A 23,980-nucleotide genomic window follows, 5' to 3' on the forward strand; every position below is an offset into this window, starting at 1 on the left:
TTCTTAACCTGAGAGAGCAGTAAATTACTTTCTTGTTTAAGCTCCTGCTATTTTTTTTTCTTGTCATTTCTGTGTTAATTTAATCCTAACTGATATGCCAGTTCTTCCCAAAACGGTGACATAAAGATGATGAGAACCATGTGGGCATAGTAATTAGAGTGAATATTTTTGTAGATGCATTAACTTACTTTTATATTTGGGTAGTGATTGAATTTTACTCAATGCTAATTTGTTTTTTTATTGGCTAAGTTGTATATCTTTTCAAGTGTGCCAACAAATATTAAACCTTCAAAATTTCTGCAAAGATATAATTTGAGAGCCACTAGACTAAGGAAACAAAATAATCCCTCCATTATGTACTGTGTTTCTTTCTGCCTGTCACCTATTATACATTTAAAAGTTGCCTTAAAAGCACAGAATTATGGATGCCTTCTGATTTTTGACCTTATAGAGGTTGCTTTTAAAGTGCAGATGATAACTAAGCTACAGCATTGGAATAACAATATGAAGTAGCTTCCAGCCTATGTATAGGTGTAAAAAAACAGCGAGCAATTTTGAAGGCATTATAAGACACTAATATGTAGCCATAGCAATTATGTTGTAATTTTTCCTGACCTGATTTTCCATCTCTCTGAAGTTCTTTTATTCAAGCCTACTCCTTAGGTTCCCTGGGCATTAGAAATTTGGGTAGCCTCAAAGCTAAACCATTGTTCAAGAATAGCCCCAAGATTCCTTCCCCTATAAGAAATACACACACTGTGGAGAAGCATATCGAGACACTGGAGAATCAATTTAGTAAGGTCAGGGTTGGAAGAATTAAGGGCCGGGATATGGTGCCATTTTTATCTTTCCTATTTTTTCATGCACTTGAAACTATTTTGGAGTAGAAGAAATCTATGGAGACATTCAATAGCTACAGATTATTTAAAGAAGCTCATGATGATATGCTTCTGCAGCAGGCTTTTTTCTAAAAAACAAATTTTAAATTGAATTCTATTGGGTTATAAAAGTTAATATAGATTCATTGTAGATACATTCAGAAGTCATGAATAACCCAAAGATAAAATCACCGCCCATAATTCTTCCACTCATCATAGTTAGTGTTTTCTCTGAATGCTTTTAGCATTTTTATCTAAAAATATACACAAGTAACCAATACGTCATCTGAGCTCAGTTACCCTCAGAAGGGGGAGCTGGTTAAGTCGGACATCAGCATCAATTCCATCCACATGTGAAAAGTACAGATTCCCATCTGGTCTCACCAACCCCAACTACAAATTCTTGGATTTCTTAGCCTCATCAGTCCTTCAGATGACTGCAGCCCCTGTCAACATCAAAGACAGTATCAATGTAACCCACAGAATGGGAGAAAATAATTGCAACTCAATTATTTGAGCATGGTTTAGTATACAGAATATATAAAGAACTCCTGTAACTTAACAACAAAAATAACCAAAGAATTGAAATATGGACAAAGGATTTGAGCAGACATTTCTCCAAAGAGGATACAAATGGTCAATAAACACATGAAAAGACACTAAACATTAGTAGTTATCAGGGAAATGCAAATCAGACCCGCTTCACACCTTGTAGGATGGTTATAGTAAACATTAGTATTGGTGAGGGTGTGGATAAAATGGAACCATGGTAATTGCTGGTGGGAATGTGAAATGTTAACAGCCATTGTGGAAAACAGTTTAGTGATTCCTCAAAACTTAAACACAAAATTACTCTGATCCAGCAATTGCAATTCTAGGTATATAGATCCAAAAGGAGTGAAAACGAGATTCAGATATGGGTTTATCAGTTGTACTTATTTTTAAGCACATCCTCATAAACTGTATTTTTTCTCTGAAATGACACATTTCATGGGTTTTTTCAATTTCATTACAATAGAGAGGATCTAATATTTTTATAAAGTATTGAATCTCTCCAATATGTATGGTGCTATCACCTTTCTCATTCGTGTTTATTTGCAGATTTGTTATTCTGTGAAAATATAGTTGGTCAAGTTGTGTTTATTTGGTCCCTTTAAAAACCCTGATCTTGGATTTACTTAGCATTTCTATTGTTTCTTTTTCCCTTTTTAAGCTCATTTCTTTTCTTTAATTCCTTAGTCCAGCTGCCTTTATATGTTCATGTTTTTGGTCTTAGTCATTTAAAAATTATTAAAATGTTTTGTTCATTTATTTGAAACTTTTCTTGTCAAATGACACAAGGACTGACTGTTTCTCTAAGGACACTTTTGCATCAACATCCCAGAGATTTTCAAGAATAATATTTGCATCAGCATTTATAATAAAGAATCTGAATAATGTAAGATTTATTATAACAGGTTTTGAGGCAGACTGTCAATATTCAAATTCTAATCTCAACCTCTTTAATGTGAATTTGGGTAAATATATTAGCCTATCTCAGTTTTATCATCTGTGAAATGGGGTTATGTGTAATATCCACATTAAGTAAGTTAATCATATAAGGCACTCAGAAGAGTGCTGGGGCACATGCACTCAATAATCATACATTATTGATATTCTATAGGCAATGTGCAATGCCTGTTTTAGTTTCTTCTTTGAACAAGATCCAAAATTTTGAATTTAATTTATTCTTGAGTGATTGTATTATAGTGAGAGTATATATGACTGTTCTGATTTCTCCTATGTTCAAATTTATCAAGGTACACTCTGTGCAGTGGTATCAACTTTTATGAACGGTTCCCAGAGAGAAAGCTTACATTCTCTGGAAGATACAAAGTTCGGCACGCATGTACCGAGGCAGCTGTACTCCTCAGCATTTTACTCTTTGTACCTTCACTTACCCAATCTGAACTTTTCAACCACTATTACAATCTTACTAATCTATCTTCTTGTTTCTTTTTAAAACTTCTGGGACTTTGAATAGTAACAGGAATTGAGGAAAACTAACGCTTACCATCACATTCTCTCACCAGGGCTAGGCAAACTAAATCTCTCACCAGGGCCAATGGGTCCTGCAAGCCTGTATTTGTAAATGAAGCCTTAGTGGAACCCAGCCACACATGTATTTGTCTATTGTCTGTTTCATTTGCAGAGCTGAGTTAGTTACAATAGGGATTGTATGGCCCACAAAGCTGAAAATATTTACTATCTGGGTCTTGACAGAAAGAGTTCACCGTCCCTTGGTCAAAACAATCTATCTTTCATTTGTCCAGGTTAACATCGGCTCCTTGACTATTTGCTTTTTTAAAGTTGACTTTATTTTTCGGTAATTTAACAGCATAATTTTGCAATGTATGTATTCACTTAGAATACCATATATATTTTGGTCTTTCCCACCCTGTCTCAGGTAACCCCACTTTTTCTAAGCTCATTCACACACATATAGGCATATAGAATATCTCCTCCAAATCTGTTATTATTTTTACAAATTGAGGACAAACTTCACATGCTTCTTTGCAAATTGTTTTCTCAATTAATGTCACATCGCGGTCATCCATCCAGGTCACTGAATATAGCATCTAATTAACTCTTTTTTGATTACAGAAAAATAGTTCATAGTGTAGATATCTTACAATTTCAGTGGCAGCTGCACCACTTTACATTCCCACCAGCAATGCACAGGGGTTCTAATTTCTCCACATTCTCACCAATACTTTTTATTTTCTGTTTAAAAAGAAAAAGAATTTATTAAAGTCATCCTAGGAGGTGTGAAATGTGTTTGATTTGCATTTCCCAAGTGACTAATGTGTTGAGCATCTTTTCATGTGTTTATTGACCATTTACTTGTATGTCTTCTTTGGAGAAGTGTTTCCTCAAGTTTTTGTTCATTTTCAAATAGGGTTGTTTGTCTTTTTATTGTTGAGTTGCAAGTGCTCTTTATGTATTCTAGATATTAAATACTTGTCAGATATATGATTTGCAAATATTTTTTCTCCTTCTATGGGTTGCCTTTTCACTCTCTTGAGAGTGTCTGTTATGGTCTGAACGTTTATGACTCCCTAAACTCATATGTTGAAATCATAACCTCCACAGGTGATGGTATTAGTAGATGGGACCTTTGAGAGGTGATTAGATCATGAGGATGAAGTCTTCACGAAGGGAATTAATGCTCTTATAAAAGAGACCCCACAGAGCTCCCTAGCCCCTCTATCAGGACACAATGAGACAGGAGCAGCCTGGAAGGGGGCCTCACAGACCACGCTGGTTCTGTAATATCAGACTTTCAGCCTCTGGAATGGTGAGAAATAAATTTCTGTTATTCATAAGATACCTCATATGTGATATTTTGTTATACAAGCCTGAATGGACTTAGGTATCTTCATGCAAAAATGTTTCAAATTTTAAAAATCCAATTTTTCTGTTTTTTCTTTTGTTGTCTATACATTTGGTGTCATATTGAAGCAACCATCACCAAATCCAAGGTCATGAAGATTTTCCCCTATGCTTCTCTCTAAGAGTTTTATAATTTTAACTCTTCAGGTCTTTGATCCATTTTGAGTTAATTCATCTATATGGTATAAGGTAAGAGTCTAATGTCATTCTTTTACATGTGAACATCCAGTTTTCCCAGGACTGTTTGTAGAAGAGACTGTTCTTTCCTCAGTGAATGGTCTTGGCACCCTTGTTGAAAATCAATTGACTGAAAATGTGTGGCTTTATTTCTGGGCTATCACTCTGTTGCCGTGGTATGTCTAACTGTATGCCAATAACACTGTTTTAATGACTGTAACTTTGTAGTAAGTTTTGAAATCAGAAAGTGTGAGTCCTCAGGCTTTCTTCTTTTCTAAATTGCTTGGCTATATCCTTTGAAATTCCATATAAATTTTAGAATGGTTTTTCCATTTCTTCAAAAACTACTGTTGGGATTTTGATAGGCATTCCTTTGAGTCTCTATATTACTTAGGGCAATATTTTTATCTTAACAATATTCAATCTTCCAATCCATGAAAATGGATGTCTTTCTGTTTATTAAGTCTTCTTTAAATTCTTTTGGTAGTGTTTTTATAGTTTTCAGTGCATAAGTCTTCTTTTTCCTTGGTTAAATTTATGCCTAAGTAATTTTTATGCCATTGTAAATCAATTTTCTGGGTCATTTTCTTTTAGGAATGTGTCTTAAATATCTTGTAGTTACAAGTTTTTATTGACTATATTTAGCAGGCATTGTCCTTCAAAAGGGGGATTTAAGCCACTGACATTTATTGTCATAATGGATGGGTTCAATCTTGCTTATATCATTCTTTCCCTTTGGTTTATTTAATAATTCCAAGAGATGGAACTCAGCACCGTAGTGGAACAACTCCAATCCTGTTCTGCTGATGCTGTTTCTCAGAAAAGAGACAGAGAGCTTCCTTGCTCTTCCTTCCCCTACTCCTTCCTCTTTTATCATGTGGAGAGAGTGGTTTACTCTCTGATTGTATCTGTGATCTCGAAGGTACTTATTTTGATTTTATACTAGCATAGAATGTCATTTTCTTTTTATTGATTATGTCAAGAACATGTGTTATCTATTCATCCCCTATGTATTACAAATTAAACAGTTTCTTTACCCCCAACATCCTAGCTATAGTGATAGAAATCTATGATTTTATATCCATTATTGCTAATAAATGCTTCACTTCTTTCTTCTTTTTTCTCATACCTAGAATTGTGTGTGTGTGTGTGTGTTTGTGTGTATAATTTCCACTTTTGTCCTTGGTTAATTTTGGAGAATTTTATCCTGTTTCCTAATGATCTCTTCTTCTTTTTTCAAGATTCTATCTCCTGATTATTGTTGCTGTTTTGCCTCCTGTGTTTTTTATCCATATATAAATTTTCCTGATATAAGGTTATTAAATCTTACAAACGCTTCTTACTGTTTTGTAGATTCTATGTTACACACAGGTGAGAGATTTCTAATATCCTGTTTTAGAGGTTAGTCCCTTGTTTATTGGACTATACTGATTTGTAGAGGAATATTTTCTCTGACTTCTCAGATGGGTCTCTTTTTTTTCCAACTGTTGTATCTTTCCTTCTGTTTGGCGGTGGTTTGGCTTGCTCACCACAGGGGAGGTCTAGGCTTCTTCACATTGGGAGGTAAGAAGAGATTGTGTGGCAAGCTGTTCAGATCTCCCAGGTTCAGACAAAGTGAGAGAGGGTGAATATTGACTTATCCTAGTTTAATCACAGGATGCCTGGATCATAATACAATAGCTGGGGTGGAATAGGATGGAGTGGATGACCATGGGTAGTTTTTGTGGGAAGATTTAACATAGATGTCTTTTTTTCTCTGAATTTACTGTGGCAACTGACAATTAGGACATGTCAACAACATGCTTTAGTTGCTCCAAGTTGAGGCAGCAGCTTCTAGCATGATTCCCTGTCCCAAGGAAAAGTCAAGAGTAAGAACTCCATGAATGTCCCCACACTGTGTGCATTTTAATATTTAGATTTCCCAGAGCTGCTGTCACATTTAAGATGTACCCTCCCAAGCTTCAGAGTCCTCCAGCTCCACTATACTACCTGCTGATCTCAGTTGAGGAGATCATGGTTTGCATGGTTAACTAGCATTTTTTTGCCTTTACTTTTTTTTCATCCAGTGAATATCTTACCAGGTGTCACATATACTACCTTTGGTAGGAGCTCAGGGCCCTCCCCTAATTTATAACAGATACAGATTGCTCTTTGTCTTTATATTTCTTTGGTAATATGTCTATGTGTAAGCTACCATCTTGCTCCAGAAGTCCTTTTGTTTACTTTTGAAGAATAGGTGGCAATAGTCTAGTGTGCCTATCAAAGACTGGATATTATGGCGTTGCTGTTCTGGAACTCACATTCCAGAGATAGTACCCCCAACTCACCCTTCATTACAAGAATAATTAACTGTTGATCCAAATTGGGTATCTGTGTTTATATGCACCATGCCATTGAAGGGTTCTAGAGGAGTTCCACATGATTTTCCTATGGAAAAGAAGCAGAATTTGGGACTAGGTGTAGAGTTCAATTTACCTTGTGTTTATGATTCAGACTGTAGCGAACTGAACAGCCGATACATACTTATATTCCACTGAAGGGACCGCTTTGAGGAAACTCACCATACAACCTCAGAATCAAGCAGCCACATGGTACTGATTTTTAAAAGACTACCTTCCATCTCCCAGTAAAGGTCATTTATGGCTAAAGAATCGTTTTCTTGTCCCATGAGCCTAAATCAAAGGCTTCAAAATTTGGGATTTCTAGTCTATCTTAGTTAGCTAAGCACAGTTCACTATGACTCACGTAATTTTCTTTTGTGTGCCCCTGTTTGATTCATTTCATGGTTTTAGTCATCAAGGGCCACCTCCAAGGAATGGAGTATTAACATAAAATGGATGTTTAGTCAAGGTACAGAAACTCCAGCTTTAAGAAAGGATGACCTATAAGTCCACCCTCCATTAAATACTTGGAGCAAACAGATGTCTCACCTTCAAAATTTGAACAAATTAGAGCAGATCCCACAGTCTTTGACATATATGACACAGCTCCCAGGACGGGGTTACTCACTTCTGCAGGTATCCTCAGCTCTTGACCAGACCAAGTTTTCTAAGCAGGTGATGGAGAACATACTTTCAAAATACCCAGGGGAACATTCGTAATTCAAAGATGTCCCAATTGGAAACTCAGACTCATCAGTCAGGGTTGTAGGCTTGGCAAATGGAAACTGTTCTGGGGCCTTACAGTAACCTGGAGATCAAAACCACAGGAATATCAAAACGAGCAGAAAGATTTCACCCTATCTCTTTCTCTCCAGTTAGCTGATAGATGGGATCACAGAAACACAGACTAATAGTAATGGCAAAAGATTTCCTTTCCCTTGAAGTTACTTTAGGGTGGTGTTTTCCAACAGCATTTAGTCATCAGACAATTTTTGCTACTTGGAAGATTATTCACCTTTCTGGCCTTTCTGCTCATATTGTACCAGTGCAAGAGTTTTAGCTCATAGTTGCGTGTGTCAGGTCTCCTATCAGAGTGCCTGGATATGGAGTTACCATCCATATCCTCATTTACTGGTGTTAATGTACTTATGTATATCAAGACATATTTTACCATCTCTCTCCATTTATTCTTCCCATTTATTCCACCATAAGCTGCCTCTCTGTCGCTAACTAGCAGCCACCACTTATAGTGGGATCAATGATGTTGCATCCAAAAGATAAATCCATCCAGAACTTCAGCTAGAGTACTTGCTCATCTCAGTTAAAGATGTTTGCATGGTTTAACATGGGTCTTTTCTGATATATTTAAGGTAATGATCTCAAGATGACATCATCTTAGATTACCAGTGTGGGCGTTCAATCCAATGGCTGGTGATGTCCTTACAAGAAAAGGAGAGGGTAATTTGAGACACAGAGACACAGAGGAGAAGGCCATGTGAAGACAGAGGCAGGGATTGGAGTGATGTGTCCACAAGTGACGAAACGCCAGGTACCACCAGGAGCTGGGAGAGGCAAAGAAGTGTAGCCCTGCTGACACCATGATTTTAGATTTCTGGGTCCCAGGTGTGTGACAGAATAAACACCTGTTGCTTTAAGTCACCTGGTTTGTCATGATGTGTTACGGCAGCCCTAGGAAAATAAGACTACTTTTCTCATGCTGATGCTGAGCTGACATTTTTAAGGACAGGGACAAAACAGACTAAGCCATCCAGCCACTTCCTCTAAGAAGCTACGTCTTCTTTATGAGAGGGTGCTGCCTACTTTGAAATAAAATCTGAACTCAACTACCTGCTTTTTGGAGGAGACTGCTTCCATTTACCCATTCAGTAAGCCTGGCCAGGGGCTTAGGCATCTACATTTAAAGCAATCTCACTGGGTTCTGATATACACCAGCCAGCTGGAGGGCAAGGGGGAGCAAAGGTTAAATGCCTCATGGGTAGCCTTTGCGTGGGCTTCCCTGCCTTAGGGCTTCCCTGTGCGTGACCTGGTACTCCAAAGCCGGTGCCCTGTCCCCAGGCTACTCCAGCTTCCACTCTTGGGGAGATCTAAAGTTGGGCTTTCAAGAACGAAGAAACCTTCTCCAGTCCTTAGGAAGAAATAGGCTCCTCCTTTTTATATCCTTTCCCTTGATCGGATCTTTTCTGGCTTTGCCTCATTCCTAGAGTAGAAGAGTTCAGGGAAAAGGATTCAGTGGGCCCCAGAGGAAAGCTGACAAAAGAGGGAATTTGAGTCAGGTCAAAGCTACAAAGGTAAGGAGAGCCTTTTGGTTACTTAACCTATTCAGCGTAGGACCAGCTAAAGCCTTAGCTAAATAGTACCCGTGTTGCCAGTTCTATCCTTTGCATGCCTATTAGATTGTGGAGACGGTGTATCAGTCATCCTGACATTGGTTAGAGTGCATAAGCAGCTGTTTCCATGTCCTCCCCAACGACTATTTTCTCCTGATTGCACAGTTTGTGCTTACTGCCTTCCCTCCACGCTTCCCTTTCTCCTCTTCCACCAGCAAGAAGAGTTGTTAGCATCTTACCTGTTCAAACATGGCTTGGCGCTGCTGAACATCAGTTTTACCTAGAGCCTGTAATTTTAACACTTCCACTTACAGCACAGCTAAACTCACAAGCAAACACCATAATCTTACTATACAAATATGAAGGATCTGGTTCAGATGTCCTGAGCCCAGTCAGGGTATGTGGAAGTGGGTACTGACCAGCAGGACCAGAAAGCGCACAGCGAGGGGCGGGGCCACTCCAAATCCCGTTCCCTTGGCCGTCGCTCATGCAGCGGAGGGTGCTCTCTCCCAGGAGGGTGAAGGGCCTCCCTCTGTCTGGGTGGGGGTCACACGTGTAAGTGATTTCCTTTCCGTAGGGAATGCGTCCCAGAGAAGTTCCTGTGTGGTTCCCATGAAGGATAGCTGGAGGATTTGGACAAAAGATTTCTAGAAAAAACACAACAAGAACTGTAAATTACATGAAAATGTTTAAGTTTTAATCTAGGTGGATTCTACAGTTATGGGATGCTGTGACTGTGCTGCCAATTAAACAGCAATTAAACTCTTAGGGAGGGGACAAAATCTATAAGTTAGGGCTCTGCTGAGGTGCAGTTACATGAGACATCTAAGTCGGATTTTATTACAGAAGTGCAAAAGGGACTTCAGCAACCTGAACTCTTCAGAGTTAAGACTTCTGGATAACTCAGAACTCAATTCCTTTAAAATAAACAAAAATCTTCTTAACCACATTGCTAAGGAAACCACCCATTAATAAAAAAAAATCATCCATTAATCCAAAAGTAATATTTTGAGCACCTATGGCATATCAAGTAGTATTTTAAGCACGAGATTGACAAGATCTCTTAACATCAAGGATCCTCAACCTAGGAAATCTTTCAAAATATATTATGTATTTACTATTTTTTCTGTCAATGATTTAATCTCTTCTTGATGGCTTGAAGCTGCTATTCTCGAAAATGAAATGGTTATAGTAATGCTGTCACAATGAAATGAAACATCCTCCATACTCCTGTGCATGGTCCAGAGGGCTCAGAAATGTTATTACTTTTGAGATGCTTATTGGTTTTGACAATTTTTTTCTCATTGAAGAAACACACGTCTCCTTTTGAGTGTGTCTATTTAGAGAAGTTCCTTCTGATTTGGTTTATATTAAGGAAAAGACTATAGTTTAAAAGAACTAATCAAAGGATAGAATAGCTCCACCAATATGTTCACTCTAGTACGTGATCTCAGGTGTATCTCTGAGTTCATGAGAGTTTTCTTTCTTTTTTTTCTTTCATGTTTCTTCACTATGTTCCAGGAAAGTTAAGATTTTCAAGTAGCTGACTTCCAAATGTGAAAGACGTAATCATCAAGTTTCATTACATAAATCAGTACAGAATGTCCAAATAATTTTAAAACAAAGTATTCAGTAAAAAAAATTCTATTATAAACATGCCCTTTTCCCACAGCGATGATCTGAAGTTGAAGCCATATCTTGCTTGAGTTAGAGAAGAAGAAAATGGACAGATTGGATGTGTTAATTGTGTTTCTGTATATGGCGCACTAAATTTCTGTCATCTTAAAAACAAAAAGTACCTCCTTCAATCCAACTTCTCTCTGTAGCTACGGTTCCCATGTCTCGATTCCCTCTACCTTGGAGCTCCTCTAAGATGTTGTCTGGAACCTGTCACTCCTTCGCTGTCCCGTAAACTCATTCCAGGCAGGCCTTTGCCCCCACAGTGGTACCGAACTTTTGTCAGGGTCATTCATGACCTCTAAGTCACCAAACGTAAGGATAATTTCCCATCCTCATTTTATTTGATCTCTCTGTGGAGTTTGACACAGTTGCTTAGTCTCATCTCCTGAGAAGAATTTCTCGCCTTGCCTTCCAAGATACCTCATCTCGCGGTTTTTCTTTTCCGCACACTGGCTGCTGCTTCTTAACCTCCTTTGCTGATTCCTTCCCATCCTTCCAACGTCTTGATGTTGGATTTATAAGGCTCAGCATCCATTCTCTGGCCCCATTCATTCCCTAGATGGTCTCATTTAATCACTATTTTAAACTCGGTACCTAAACCATCAGCAAAACACGTCCCTGCTGCCTTCAGACGACACCCAGAATCTGGGCACTCCTTATCGCACCTCCCACTGCTATCCGGGGCCAGCATCTTTGGTAAGATCCTTGCAGTAGGCCCCTTAGCTTGTATCCACAGCAGTATCCTCACATGTACTTGGCTAGATCTGCCTTTCGGGCCCTCAGCTGCTTTGTGAATCAAGAGTGTGATGGATTCCACTTGTGCCTCATTTGGCAGCACTGACTGCCTCAGCCTCCCCAAGGGTGAGAGACGGCTCCTGCGCAGCCTCTGCTGTCCCCTTGCTCACAGAAGACCCCACGGCCAAGGCATGACTGCACCCATGGCTTCTCTGGCTCTTTCTTTTAGGCTCAGGTCAAGTCCAATGCAACAGGTCCCCCAAGTTTGACCAGAGGGATGAGATAATACAATACAGAAGCCAGGGGCTTAATAACCTCAGGGTAAATAGGAGACAGGGGACAGGAAAGACCCAGCAGATAAAGTGCTGGCTCTTCCTGTTTCTAATGGATAGTTCTGGTTTCACAGGGCCTATCCAGGGACATCCTATATGACCAAACAACCAGCTGCTCTTCTCGAGAAGCTACGGCCACCTCAGGAACAGAATATCTTTTATTTATCTCCTTTATTCTCTCCCTGCCTCTGTGTCTGTTCCTCCTCACTCTTGCCAGCCTGGGACTGTGCCCTCCAATAAAACATTATAACTTAAGCTTTGCCTCTGGCACTGTTTTCTGGGGAATCTCCATCCAAGATATCCGCCTTTCAACTCAGCTCTTTTTAGAGTAGCCAGGTTGACAGCATTAAAAATAAGTTAGATCATGTTACTTTTCTATTAATAATACTCCAATGGCTTTCCATCTTGTTCAGAGTGAAAACCTAAGTCCTTACAGGATTCAGAGTTACTTGTCTTTTATCAGCTCCCATTGCTCCTACACTGCTCATTCCACACCAGTCATACTGGCTTCCAAGGAAATGCCAGGCACATTTCTGCCCTCGGCCTTTGTACTTTCTGCTGCACCTTCACATAAAGTTCGCCCTCTGTTTATGCACATGCGTAGTCAACTAATTTTGATTAATGCTCAAATGTTACTTTCTCAGTGAAGACTTCCTTAATCACCTTATTTTAAATGGAAAAATCTATACTTTTCCTGGCATTCTTTATGCCCCTTCATATGACTATCTTATTGTGTTGTCCTGTTTTTTTTCTTAATAACAGTCTATTTATGTGTTTGCTTATTTACTTTTTCTTATTTTTGTCTTTTCTCTTTGCATAAAAGTATAAACAGCATGGGAGTAGGGACCTAGTCTGTCTAATTTACAGGCATACTCTTATTGTCTGGAAGACTGAGATGCTTCAAAATTTCACTGAAAGAACGAGTATATGAATAAATAGATGACTGAGGAAGATGTAGAAAAGCTCAAGTTTGACTATTATTTTTGACGGGAAAAAAGGGAAACTTGACAAAGCTTCAGGTCATAAATGTTTCCCCATCTATGAAGCATTTCTGCCCATTTATCACACTTTGTATCCTTATAAATATTCATAGCATGGCACCCCAAACATGTGATGGTCATAAACCCTCCAAAACATGCCTATTCTACCACAGAAATGTGTCTATCAGAAATGAATAAACAGAGGGACAGAGGTTAGATAACTTCATGGGGCAAAACACATCAAGAAAAAAACAAAAAACCCTGAAGAAACTGAAGAAAATGCAAACTTGAACAGATAGATCCTCCCTGTACGCACGTTCACACACAGGAACGCTGTTACTCCAAAGGCGCTTCATTCCAACCAAGATACAGTAACTAGCAGAATTTCCTTTCAAATGGAACCTAAGGAACAAAAGCAGTAGTTAGTGACCACCAATCATGGGCAGGTCTCAGCTTCTTCCCTATTGCTAAAATACAATGCAAGTTCCAAGTTAATCGCAGGTGAAAAAGCTCAGCTCACTTGCAGTTTCAGCTGGCGGAGGCTCAGGACCCCAAACAGTGTGAAAGATTGTAGCTTGCAGTGAGAACAAAGGCCAGGAGTCAGACAGGCCTGAACTGAAGAAGGGAGACAGAACAGACAGGCAGTTATTGGGTCTGGTCCTGGACCTTCAGGAGGACATCCTTGCCTGGCTGCTCTCTGACTGCTCCCTTTCTGTCACTAGGAGAAACTTTGTTGTCTGATGCAAAATGCAGCATTTTCCCCTCTCAGTGCACCAGGAAGAAAACAACTCCTGCTTTAAGTTGGCAAATCAGAGAACATGAGGAAAGATATCAGAGGCTGTTCTTTTTGCCAGTGCTTTTGGAATGTTCCTGAATGAGACCTATGGCAGTTCTGGATTATTAAAGAGAATAGCCAAGTTTTCTGAGAAAAAGGAAAGGTGAGAAGAGAGGATTCTTCAGAAGACAATCATGCCAAAACATCTGGTTAATTGTCAGAGCGGTGGCCTCCTGAACTGCCTCCAAGCCTTTTTGGGTTGACTGGTACTCGATGCCTGAAGGAGTCCTTGGACTATGTTGAGAACAACTGCTCTGCTGTCCGTGCTTTTTACCTGCCAGTGGTGTTGACTGTAGTACTAAGATCATTTAGAGTCACATAAAGAGTTAATGACATCATTTGAAACAAGAACATTGGTCTTCATGCCCCTTCAACAAAGCCTAATACTAATTAGATGATATGTAATTGGACTCAAAATACTTCTACTTATTCCAGATTCCACTATTGATTTGTTTAAAAGTTTCCTGAAACAATCCTTGCATGATACTTACATATTTAACTTTCTTTCATATATCAAACATTTAAAAACAACCTCTGAAATATTTCTCTGTTCATGTTTATACATCACTATTTTTTCTTATATGTGATGATCAGCCTAAATATGCAAGATCTGTTGTTATATTTCCACTGTTAGATTTCTGCTTTTGAGTATATTTACCGCTCTTCCTTTTTAAACATCTGTTCACAGTTCCAGGTGGCTCTAACCATATTTCTCAATCATTGCTTCTGATATTAGTCTCATTCAGTACTTCTCTTCTGTTAGGCAGCCCTCTTGTTTGGATAAATCCCCAGTGCCCGGGGTGTCAGCATAGCAGCATCGAGCACGGCGTCCCTGGTCTCCCTGCCAAGGCACACTCACCCCTCATCACAAACGAAGGACACTTGGGCCCCAAGCTGGAGAGTAAGTGGAGAGAGCACACGGCCGTTGGGGAGTTGCTCCAGGAAGTCAGGACATGATTTCACTAGGAAGAAATAAAATCAGGAGTAAGATTGCCATGTGAGGGACAAAGAGATTGATCAGTAAGTCAGATGAGAACGTAGGTACCTGCACACTGGGGGGCTGCGGGGCTCCAGTCTCCCTGGGGCGTACAGCGCAGAGCAGCAGCCCCTCTGAGCTCATAGCCTGGCTCACAGCTGTACAGCACTTCCTGCCCGGGGGGAAAGTCATCCAAGTTGCTTGGGGTGTGCTTACCGTGCAGGATTTCTGGAGGGGGCCGACATGCTGGGGAAAGAGCAGCAAATACCTGTCAGGTTTAAGGAAACATCTTTTGCTAGAGTCTAACCCTCCCAAGGAATTAGAGACTCATAATTAAAGGGATTCAGGTATAACCAAGGATGTCAAATGATACTCCAACCCCCTCATTTTACTGATGCGAAAGCTAAGAATGGAGAACGGATGCAGCCAAAGCCTCACAGTTAGAGACAGGGAACTGCAACCCAAGCCCTCACAGCACAAGGTAGAAATACATTCATAGGCCCAGCAGGCCCAGGGGCCCGGCTTCCAGAGCTGGCTATCCAGTATAGGGTTATTAGTGTTCTGGGCTTCTCCACCCCCACATTTGCTGGGGAGGCAACCCAGTATACAGCTTCATCTTTCAGGTGATGAGACAGTCGCCTGAGCCAACATTGACTGAGCAGATTTCTCCTCTTCTCTTTTATTACCCTTCTATGATCAAGTATAGGAATTTCCAAATGTATCTATCTTTGTCAGTGGCAGCACAAGGCTGATACGGGTGGAGTGACTATAAGCTCCCGCTCTGTCCCACTGCTAAGCCAGCTATTGCGGCATCAGAAGCCAAGCCAAGCCATGGAGAACAAAGTCCTCCCAGGAAGTGAGTCCTTGCAAGGAGAAGGCACCTTGCTTAGAAAAGACTGAACTCAAGATCTGGCCGCCTCCATTCACAGCCCTTTTGATATGTGCTCAGGACATCAAAATTCATTTCCAGTTCAAACTAATCTATGTCTAATTACAGATGAATAAAAAAATCTCTTTGGCTTTGAGCAAGTTCCTTTCATTTTCAACTTCAGAATCCTAATGTTAAAATGTAGGAGGTGGACCAGACTAGACAAGCTCTGAGGCCCTCTGTCATTCCGAGGCTGTGCCACTGGTCTTCATGAGCTAGTTTCTGTCTTTCTGCAGCAGATGTTGATGGTGGGGCAACAGCATTCAGGCTCTGGGGTATAAAACACCTGCATTCTGTTCCTGGGTACGTGACGAAGTGTATGTGATTTGGATAATTTATTAAACCTCTGAAAGATGAAGCTAACTTCACTGTCACAGGGGTGTAAGAACAGCATGATTGTAAAGGAGTATGGGAAAGAGTAGATAAGAAAATGCATATAAGGCGCCTATTACAGAGCGCAGCAAGAACTGCACAACGTTCTTCATGTAACTTGAGAGAGAGTGCAGCTGGCACTTTGCCCTGAGCGCTGCTCAAAGCGAGTCCCAAATGTCTTTTTCCGTGGTTATTCAAGCTTTGTCCCCCCAAATTTACTCATACTGCTCACCACCCATCTTTCCCCCCAGAACAAGCCCTAAGCTCCTGACCCTCCTACAACTCATGTCATGTGTCGGTCCCTGCAAAGCCTCAGTCAGACTCACCCCTGGAGCACCTCGGCAACTCCGGCCCCCATGTGTTCTGGGCCTGACATCGCACCCTGGATGGTCCTTGCAGGACAAAGCCGGGCTGACACCGAAATGTCACGACTTCATTTAAGGAAAAGAAGCTTCTGTTCTCAGATACCCTTATTCCATGCTCAACGTCTGGAGGCGCGCATGTGTTAGGTATGATGCACTGAGGGGGAGGCCTGCTCCAGACGCCGACGTGACCGTCCTTGCTGGTGCAGTATATTGATGGCTCGCCCACGAGGTCAAACAGCTTTTGTCCTCTCTTGCCACGTTTGCAGTGATAGGTCACCAGCATTCCATAATGAAAATATTCTCTGTCAGTGCTAACGAAATCTCCATTGGCGATGGCTGGGGGTGGCCCACAAGGAATACCTGGGAAAAGGGAAAACATGTTCAACAAAACCTCAATTTTCTAGTTATACTCAATCATGAATTTTGGTAACTAGCTTTAAAAAAATCCCAGTTACCAAAATGTCAATATTCACAAAACTGCTACTTTCATCTAATCTTTGTTAATGTACAGGCATGTTTTTATACAATTGCAGGTTAGTTAGCCACAATATTGTGGCATCTGCTCTTCTCAATTAACAATATTTCAATAACTGTGCCTTGGCATTATTATAGTTCACATGCTTTTCATTTTAAGTAAGATTATATGTTGTTTCACTGGTGTCCATTCAGTTCTGTCTCTCTGGAAGGTACACGGCTGTATCCTATCAGTTATTAGTATGGTAGAGCATTCAGTAGCATATCCTTATCAGAGAAATAAAAGATTTAGACTGCTATGTTAACACTTTTGAAAATGAAGGTATTAGGGATAAAGACATTTTGCCAATATTGACTCAAGAAAAGGTAAAATATAGAAGAAATGGACCATAGACACTCCTAAAAAGATCATTTTATACACAAATTTAAACTTCAATATTCAAGAAACAGGTAACTAACATTTTTGACAGGTATACCTTAAGGTAAGTACTTACTTTTATTTTTAAGAAAATATTTAAGAACCTGCATATTTATTGTAGAAAGTTCACAAAATGTAAATAAAAATCATTTTTCAGTGCATTACCTAAAACAACTGTTAACTGATTAATGTGGAATCTTTAATGCGCTCACACACATTTTTTCTAAAATAGGTTTGTTGATTGAATAATATTCCAGTATAAAGATATACTATCCAATTCCATTTGGAAGAGTTATCTTTCTTGTCTAATGCATTCTGGCATATTTTAAGGTTTTATTTTTAAAGGCATTTTTACAGAACAAATGCCTTATTTCTTTCAGTACATTATTTCCAAAATATTGTTTGGAATATGCTCAGCATTTAAATTATTTTGATTTTTCCACTACTATAAACAATAATGGAGATAACATCTCTACAGCAATCCTTGCAAAAACCCATGGTGACTGTTTTTTTAAAGAACAGATAATGATCTGCAGAAATCCTGGATTGTATGCTTGGATACAGTTAAGATTTTTGATGCATATTATATACCGGCCTGTTAGAAAGTTTATTCTCACTTATCCTACCACCAGCTGGGTTTGAGAGTATTGATTTTTTCTTATTACTACCAAACTCAGGGTTATACAGACTGATATTCTTTGTTAATTTGCAGTTGCTCATTCCTCTATGTGCCCCCAAGTGTAGGAAGCTCATACTCCAAACAACTCATAGAAAAGACGGCAGGTCACTGTTCAGACCAAGAATAAGAGGGAAGGGAGAGCTCCTGATTAAATACATGGCCTGATATAAAGAGCTGGCAGAGGGGAAAGCAGGAATGTTTTCGTTAAATTTGTATTTGTTTACTTCACTAAAGAGAATGATCTTCAAACTGGGAAGTGTTCATCCAACCAAAGAGGGAGTTGGGAGCTGTTTTAAATGAGCTCAAGACTATTGCTTAAAATAATTTATACCCCCAGATAAAGAAACACCAGGAAGAACTAGAAGCTTAGAAAACTGTGAGCACTTTCAAGGATACGGCGGCTTTCTTCAAACAGCAGAAGGATACCACTGCCAAGAGAGATGAGATTTATTCTTTGCAATTCCAGGGGGTGAACTCTAGGATTAACTCTGGGATAAATGGGGAAAGAGATTTCAACGCACGTTCACAAATGGGCGGCTCTGTCTCCCACATGACAGTATTGCCTGAGACGATACACTTAGCAGACGAGCTTCCCAGGAGTCGATACCTAAGGGCAAGAAATGAAAAATAATTATGCTGTACACATTCCATCAATTTTCTCGCAGCATGATGTAATCTGAAAGATTACAACCTGGGAGAAGTCTAAGGATTAGCCTAAACTCCATCTATTTTATTGAGCTTTTTCTTATTTCTATTTCCCGATCATCTCACTATTGAAAGGGTATTTCCTAATTCCCCCTGGCTCCTCTGCTTTTAATTTCCTAGCGTCATTATGGATTGTACCAGGTACCCAAATAAAGCAATCCTTTTGTAGACCTGTTTGAATCATTTTCTTCTTAACTTCTGTTTTTTTCCTTCATATTATCATTGTCATGTTTTAATTCATTTGCATTTTTCTGATACACATATATAATTAATATGGCCATGTCACTGCAGTTTAGGCACACTGCCAGTGAATACAAGCTTTGATACTTTTGACCCTTTTTAGAAGGCTTCACCTTGCAACAGGGAGATTACAGCCGTTCAAATTTAGTGAACTAAGTGGTATGCTTCATCTTGGTCATCACTATTTAGACCACCTCTTTCATAATGTCCAGTGATGAGGATTCAGCAATAAATAAAGCAGATCTGCCCCAAACATGAGGGGCTTGTTTCTGGCAGAAGAGTCAGATGCTTTTTCTTTGTATTGCTTTTTCTTCCCTTTCTTTTGCTAAATGAAACAAGTAGGTGAACCTCTCTTCATTGCTCTAGTAATTTGGAAGTTAAATGTCCAATTTTTGCTCCATTACAAATTTCATTCTGTGCATGTGTAGTGTGTGTGTGTACATACATACACATAATACACCACACACATAGTTAAACCTATTTTCTCCATTTGAGTATCAAAATAAGTACAGTCTATCCATCCCCTATATAAGTCCAGACTATATTGTCTTGCATTCCCCCATTTTCTAGTTTTATGAACATATGTTATGATTTTAGAGATTGTTAGTAATTAGGATTACATTGCAAAATTTCACTTTTTAACAGTTAGTTCTGTCATTGTATTCAGTTTCATAATTGTAGGAAATATTTGACCATGTTTTTTAAAACTTCTGTTTTGTGTTTACCATTTTCTTACCTAATACTTCTTTTGTACTTTATCATTTTCCTTAAAAACAATTACTAATCTATTGCCTGAATTTACCTTTTTTCTTTTCCCAGAAAGTATACATAAGTGGGGTAATTTTGTAATTTCGTTGCTTATCCTTTAATGCATATCTAGAGCTTCTAGATGTGAATATTAGCTTGAGAAGCGTTAGAAGCAATTTAGTTAGATAAGAATCAATGTGATGTCAGTATAAATTACTTTTTTGTAGGTATTATAGTTTATTAATTTTCTTTCTGCATTACTGAAGACTTTCTTTATCCATGAAATACAGAAGTTTCTATCATGATGGCTAGGTATGGGCTTATTGTTTCCCCTTCTGGAATTTTTTGTTACATGTATTTTGAATCCTAGTACTTTCTTACACATATCTTCTCTTTTCTCTTTTTCTTTATCCTTTTCCACTGAATTCTGGGAGAATTTGATTAATTGTTCCTCTCTCTGCTTTAATCTTCTACAATATTCTGCATGTTTTTGCATTCTTTTGCTAGTTTGACAATTGCGCTTCTCATTCATGTGCAAACATTCCTGATACCCTAGTTTGTTTCACAGAAGCAGTGTGCACTGAATTAAAAATATGAACAGGAGGTTTTTCAACATTTGCTGCTGATTTCTTGGAAGTAACGATGTTTGTAAGAGAAATTCCTTTTTGAATTTCTCAGATTGGTCTCTTTTACATTAACTTCCTGTAACTTATCATAAGCTCAATGGTTTTCTTCCTTTTTATACTATAAGGAGTGTCACCCTTATTCCATAATGCAAGATGAAGAGGGAACAGTCAGAGAATTTATAGATTGTACTAAAAAATAGAGAAAGAGGTGAGTGTTTAGATTCTAATTTCACTTTGTCAGCTTGTAGGTACAATGGCCTGTAAGGCCTAGGGTGGCAAATCTGCCGGAAACCATATTTCTTTGCAGTGTTCATCACGGCAGCCCACATTTAGCCTGCAGTGCCTCACTGACTGAGCCGCTCACACTGAGATGGAGGCTGAGACTTCATTACATGCTGAGCAAGGGTCAGCACCAAGGGCAGAGCCACTGCCCTGTGTGTCTCACATTCTACACAGGGGGTTTCTGCTACGGGTTGAATAGTGTTCCCTGAACACGTATGTTGAACTTCTAGCCCACAACCCCCATGAATGTACCCTTGTTTGGACACAGGGCCTTTGCAGGTATAATAAGTTAAGATGAGGTCATTAGGGTGGACCCCAACCCAATATGATTGGTGTCCCTATTAAAAAAAAAAGAGCACTTTGGACTTGGACCCACTCAGAGAGGAGAATGTCGTGTGAAGACACAGACATGGAGGGAGGATGGCCGTGAGAATCAGAGGAGAAACTGGAGCGATGCTGCCCCATGCCAAGGAAGGCCCGAGGCTCCCAGAAGCTGGAAGAGGCCAGGAGAGATCCTCCCTCAGAGGCTCTGAGGGACCATGTCCTGCTGACACCTTGATTTTGGACTTCTAGCCTCCAGAACTGTGAGGACATAAAATCTGTTATTCTAGGCCACCCAGTTTGAGGTACTTTGTTATGGCAACTTTGCAAACTGATAGTGTGGTCATCTTTCAGTTTTGCTTTCTCACACAATTCCTAGAGGACTTCTCTTTCTTCCAGTGATGTCTTCTCTGAGTGAGGGCTGTTGGCATGGTTTGAGGATGCCCTGCCCCCAATTTCTGCCTTTCTACCTGGTGAATACCTCATTTATCTTGTACGCACTATCCTGGTTTCCAGCAAGGGTGCAGATCACGTACCCCATGCCCCCACCCCCTTATCATACCTTTGTTCATTTCAATCAGGAGTTAAACACCTGTGTTCCAGCTTTTTAAGAGCAGATATTATAGCCTGGTTCTCCTTTTGAGGGGTTGCTAGAAGGTAGTACTACTGTTCTGGAGCTCTGGAGCAAAGAATGTTGGCTGCCAACTCACCCTATATTACAAGAATAATTGATTCTGGATATGAACTCCGTGTTTGTGCCTATGTGCACCACACCGTTCACAGGATCTGGAGGAGTCCTACATGATTTACCTGCAGAAAAAGAAATAGAATTTTGGAGCCAGGAACAGTAATTTGAACTTCTGTTAGTACGTAAGGTCCCAACTTGACGGTAGCATATGCACCTCTGATGGTTCCACAGATTTTGCCGTTTTGAGAAGCCTCAACATACTGCCTCGGGATCCGCCACCTATGTGCACCACTGTCAAATGACCTCCCCTCTAATGAAGTGCACCATGACAATACAGCCAATGGCTCTGTAGCATCTTTTATGTTGACAGATAGTAACTGCACTAGTGGGGGTGAGGATTTAATGTGTGTAACTGTGAACCACTGCGTTGTATACTTGAAACCAATATTGTGCATCAACTCTACTTCAGTGAAAAAAAAAACCTCCCCTCTAGATTTGTACTATCTCCACCTCAAATCTCTTTTCAAAATATAAAGGTTATTTATGGCCTTATATCCTAGCAGTATATAATTTCTCTTCCCACCTGGATATTCAAATAGTTTATATCTCCTTACAATTTTTTTTTTGCTAGTATGGGGTCATTCATTATTTACTTTCTCATTGGGAATGACTTTTTCCTGCAAATAGTGCTTGAAACATTCTCATGAAATAAATATTTGAACCAATAAATTAGGGATGACCTACAAGACAAACTCGTATGTCCACCTATCCAAACACTCTTGACAAAGGTTTTCATCTCTAAAATTTGAACATATTAAATAAGATCCTACAGATACTTCAACAAACATAGGAAAGCTTCAGTGTAGGGTTTACTCACGTTTACAGACATGTTTGGCTCTTGACCACATCTGGTTTTCCAGACATGTAATAGAGAAAGACTTCCTGTAGTACTCAGGGTTGCATTCATAATTTAAAGATGTCCCAAAGGGAAACACAGTTTCGTTGGTCTGGATTTTCAACTTAGCGTACTGAAAAGGATCTGGGGCATTACAGTAACCTAGAGACCAAGAAATCAACATCAGACTTAACAAAAAGATGCCCAATGCCCTTCTTCTTTCTCTCTGGTTAGAGCTGATGCCAGAACAAGAAAGACTTTAAGGTATTGAAAGATAATCTCCTTGTAACCTTCAGAGCAAAAGTTCCCTTGGCACATGTCCATAGAAAGTAGACTATTCGGAAGGCTATTCCACTATCTGGTCAGTTAGCTCATATAATATACTGTAAAAGACAGCTCAAATTCAGTGTTTCACATTTTTAGGGCACCATAAAGAGTGCTCCAGCCCAGGTTCCGCCTTTCCTCTCTGGTCTCCTTGTACTTCAGCACATCAAAACCCCAATGGAGGGCTCATAAGCATGAATGAAGAACTCAAGATACTGGTGGCACTGGGACACAGCCACCAACTTGCTAGGCCCGATGACTAACCAGCCATTTCCACACAAGAAGGAAACAAATAGCTTCTTTTTAAAATAAAAACAAACTTATAAAAACTACCGTCCTTATATAAGAAAACATAGTTTGAAATGTATGTTGAATCAAAGGCTAGCTTTAGCTCCACGCCCCTATGGCGTATTAGCTGTAAGCTTCAAGAAGTAAAACCTCATTTTGCATGCAGATGATATGAAATCAAAAAAGCATATATGCATGGAAAAATCAGAATCATCTCCACTTGGTTTTGACAATACCTTCTCCTTTAGCTTCTGTTTCAGCTCTCTTCCACCTTCCTTCCAATTATATCCAAATAGTAAAAGTTATCCTAGGGCCAATTTTGCACCCAGAGAATTCTCTGCATGCAGATTTGCGAACCAATTTCTCATCTCCTTAGTGTAATTAAATACTTTTTCTCAATATAAACAGTTGGTTTATTTTCAAGGTTTCTTCACAGGATACGGATCTATCTATATTGCCTGTTACCATTTTATCTTAGAGCTTAAATGCTCAAGGAGTCCCTATTATGTCTAAAACCTACCATATACTAAAATCACACATAAAGAGGTCTGGCTGGTCTTCAGTCTAAAAATCTAGCTGATAAAACTAGGCCAGCTCTCTCAGGATAGCATTCTGATGAACAAAACTCATGGAACCTAGGGGGAGATTGGCTCTGGCTGTTGATGCAGTCAGTCTGGACTAGGTCTCTGTAGTTGTAAGCAGGCTCCTAGGTGCACCCCAAGTAGAAGCTGTAGTGTTGGAGAAGTAGGGTGACTTCTGAGTGACTGGCCCTTGGTCTTCTCAGATTGCTCTTTTCTCTCAGAGTTCCCAGAAGTCCTCACGTTATGCCAGGACTAGAGTCCCTTCTACAATTTACTTTCTCCTGCCCCTCCTC

The 23,980-nt window shown here is 39.6% G+C and overlaps 1 protein-coding gene across 2 annotated transcripts in view; it reads right to left on the reverse strand.

Annotated features, from left to right (window-relative positions):
• The window catches only part of CR1 (complement C3b/C4b receptor 1 (Knops blood group)), a 130,022-nt gene that overhangs the window by 73,875 nt on the left and 32,167 nt on the right, over positions 1-23,980 (reverse strand). For both annotated transcript variants that reach the window (XM_073216999.1, XM_073216998.1), the window contains exons 10-19: positions 22,477-22,656; positions 21,622-21,721; positions 18,512-18,597; positions 16,381-16,779; positions 14,824-15,000; positions 14,638-14,740; positions 13,260-13,345; positions 9,636-9,863; positions 7,497-7,676; positions 6,815-6,914 (exon numbers count right to left, since the gene is read on the reverse strand). In XM_073216999.1, coding sequence (XP_073073100.1) covers positions 6,815-6,914; positions 7,497-7,676; positions 9,636-9,863; positions 13,260-13,345; positions 14,638-14,740; positions 14,824-15,000; positions 16,381-16,779; positions 18,512-18,597; positions 21,622-21,721; positions 22,477-22,656 — 1,639 coding nt within the window. The remainder of the gene's footprint in view (positions 1-6,814; positions 6,915-7,496; positions 7,677-9,635; positions 9,864-13,259; positions 13,346-14,637; positions 14,741-14,823; positions 15,001-16,380; positions 16,780-18,511; positions 18,598-21,621; positions 21,722-22,476; positions 22,657-23,980) is intronic.

This window comes from Manis javanica, chromosome 11 (assembly GCF_040802235.1).
Source record: "Manis javanica isolate MJ-LG chromosome 11, MJ_LKY, whole genome shotgun sequence".
NCBI lineage: Eukaryota > Metazoa > Chordata > Mammalia > Pholidota > Manidae > Manis > Manis javanica.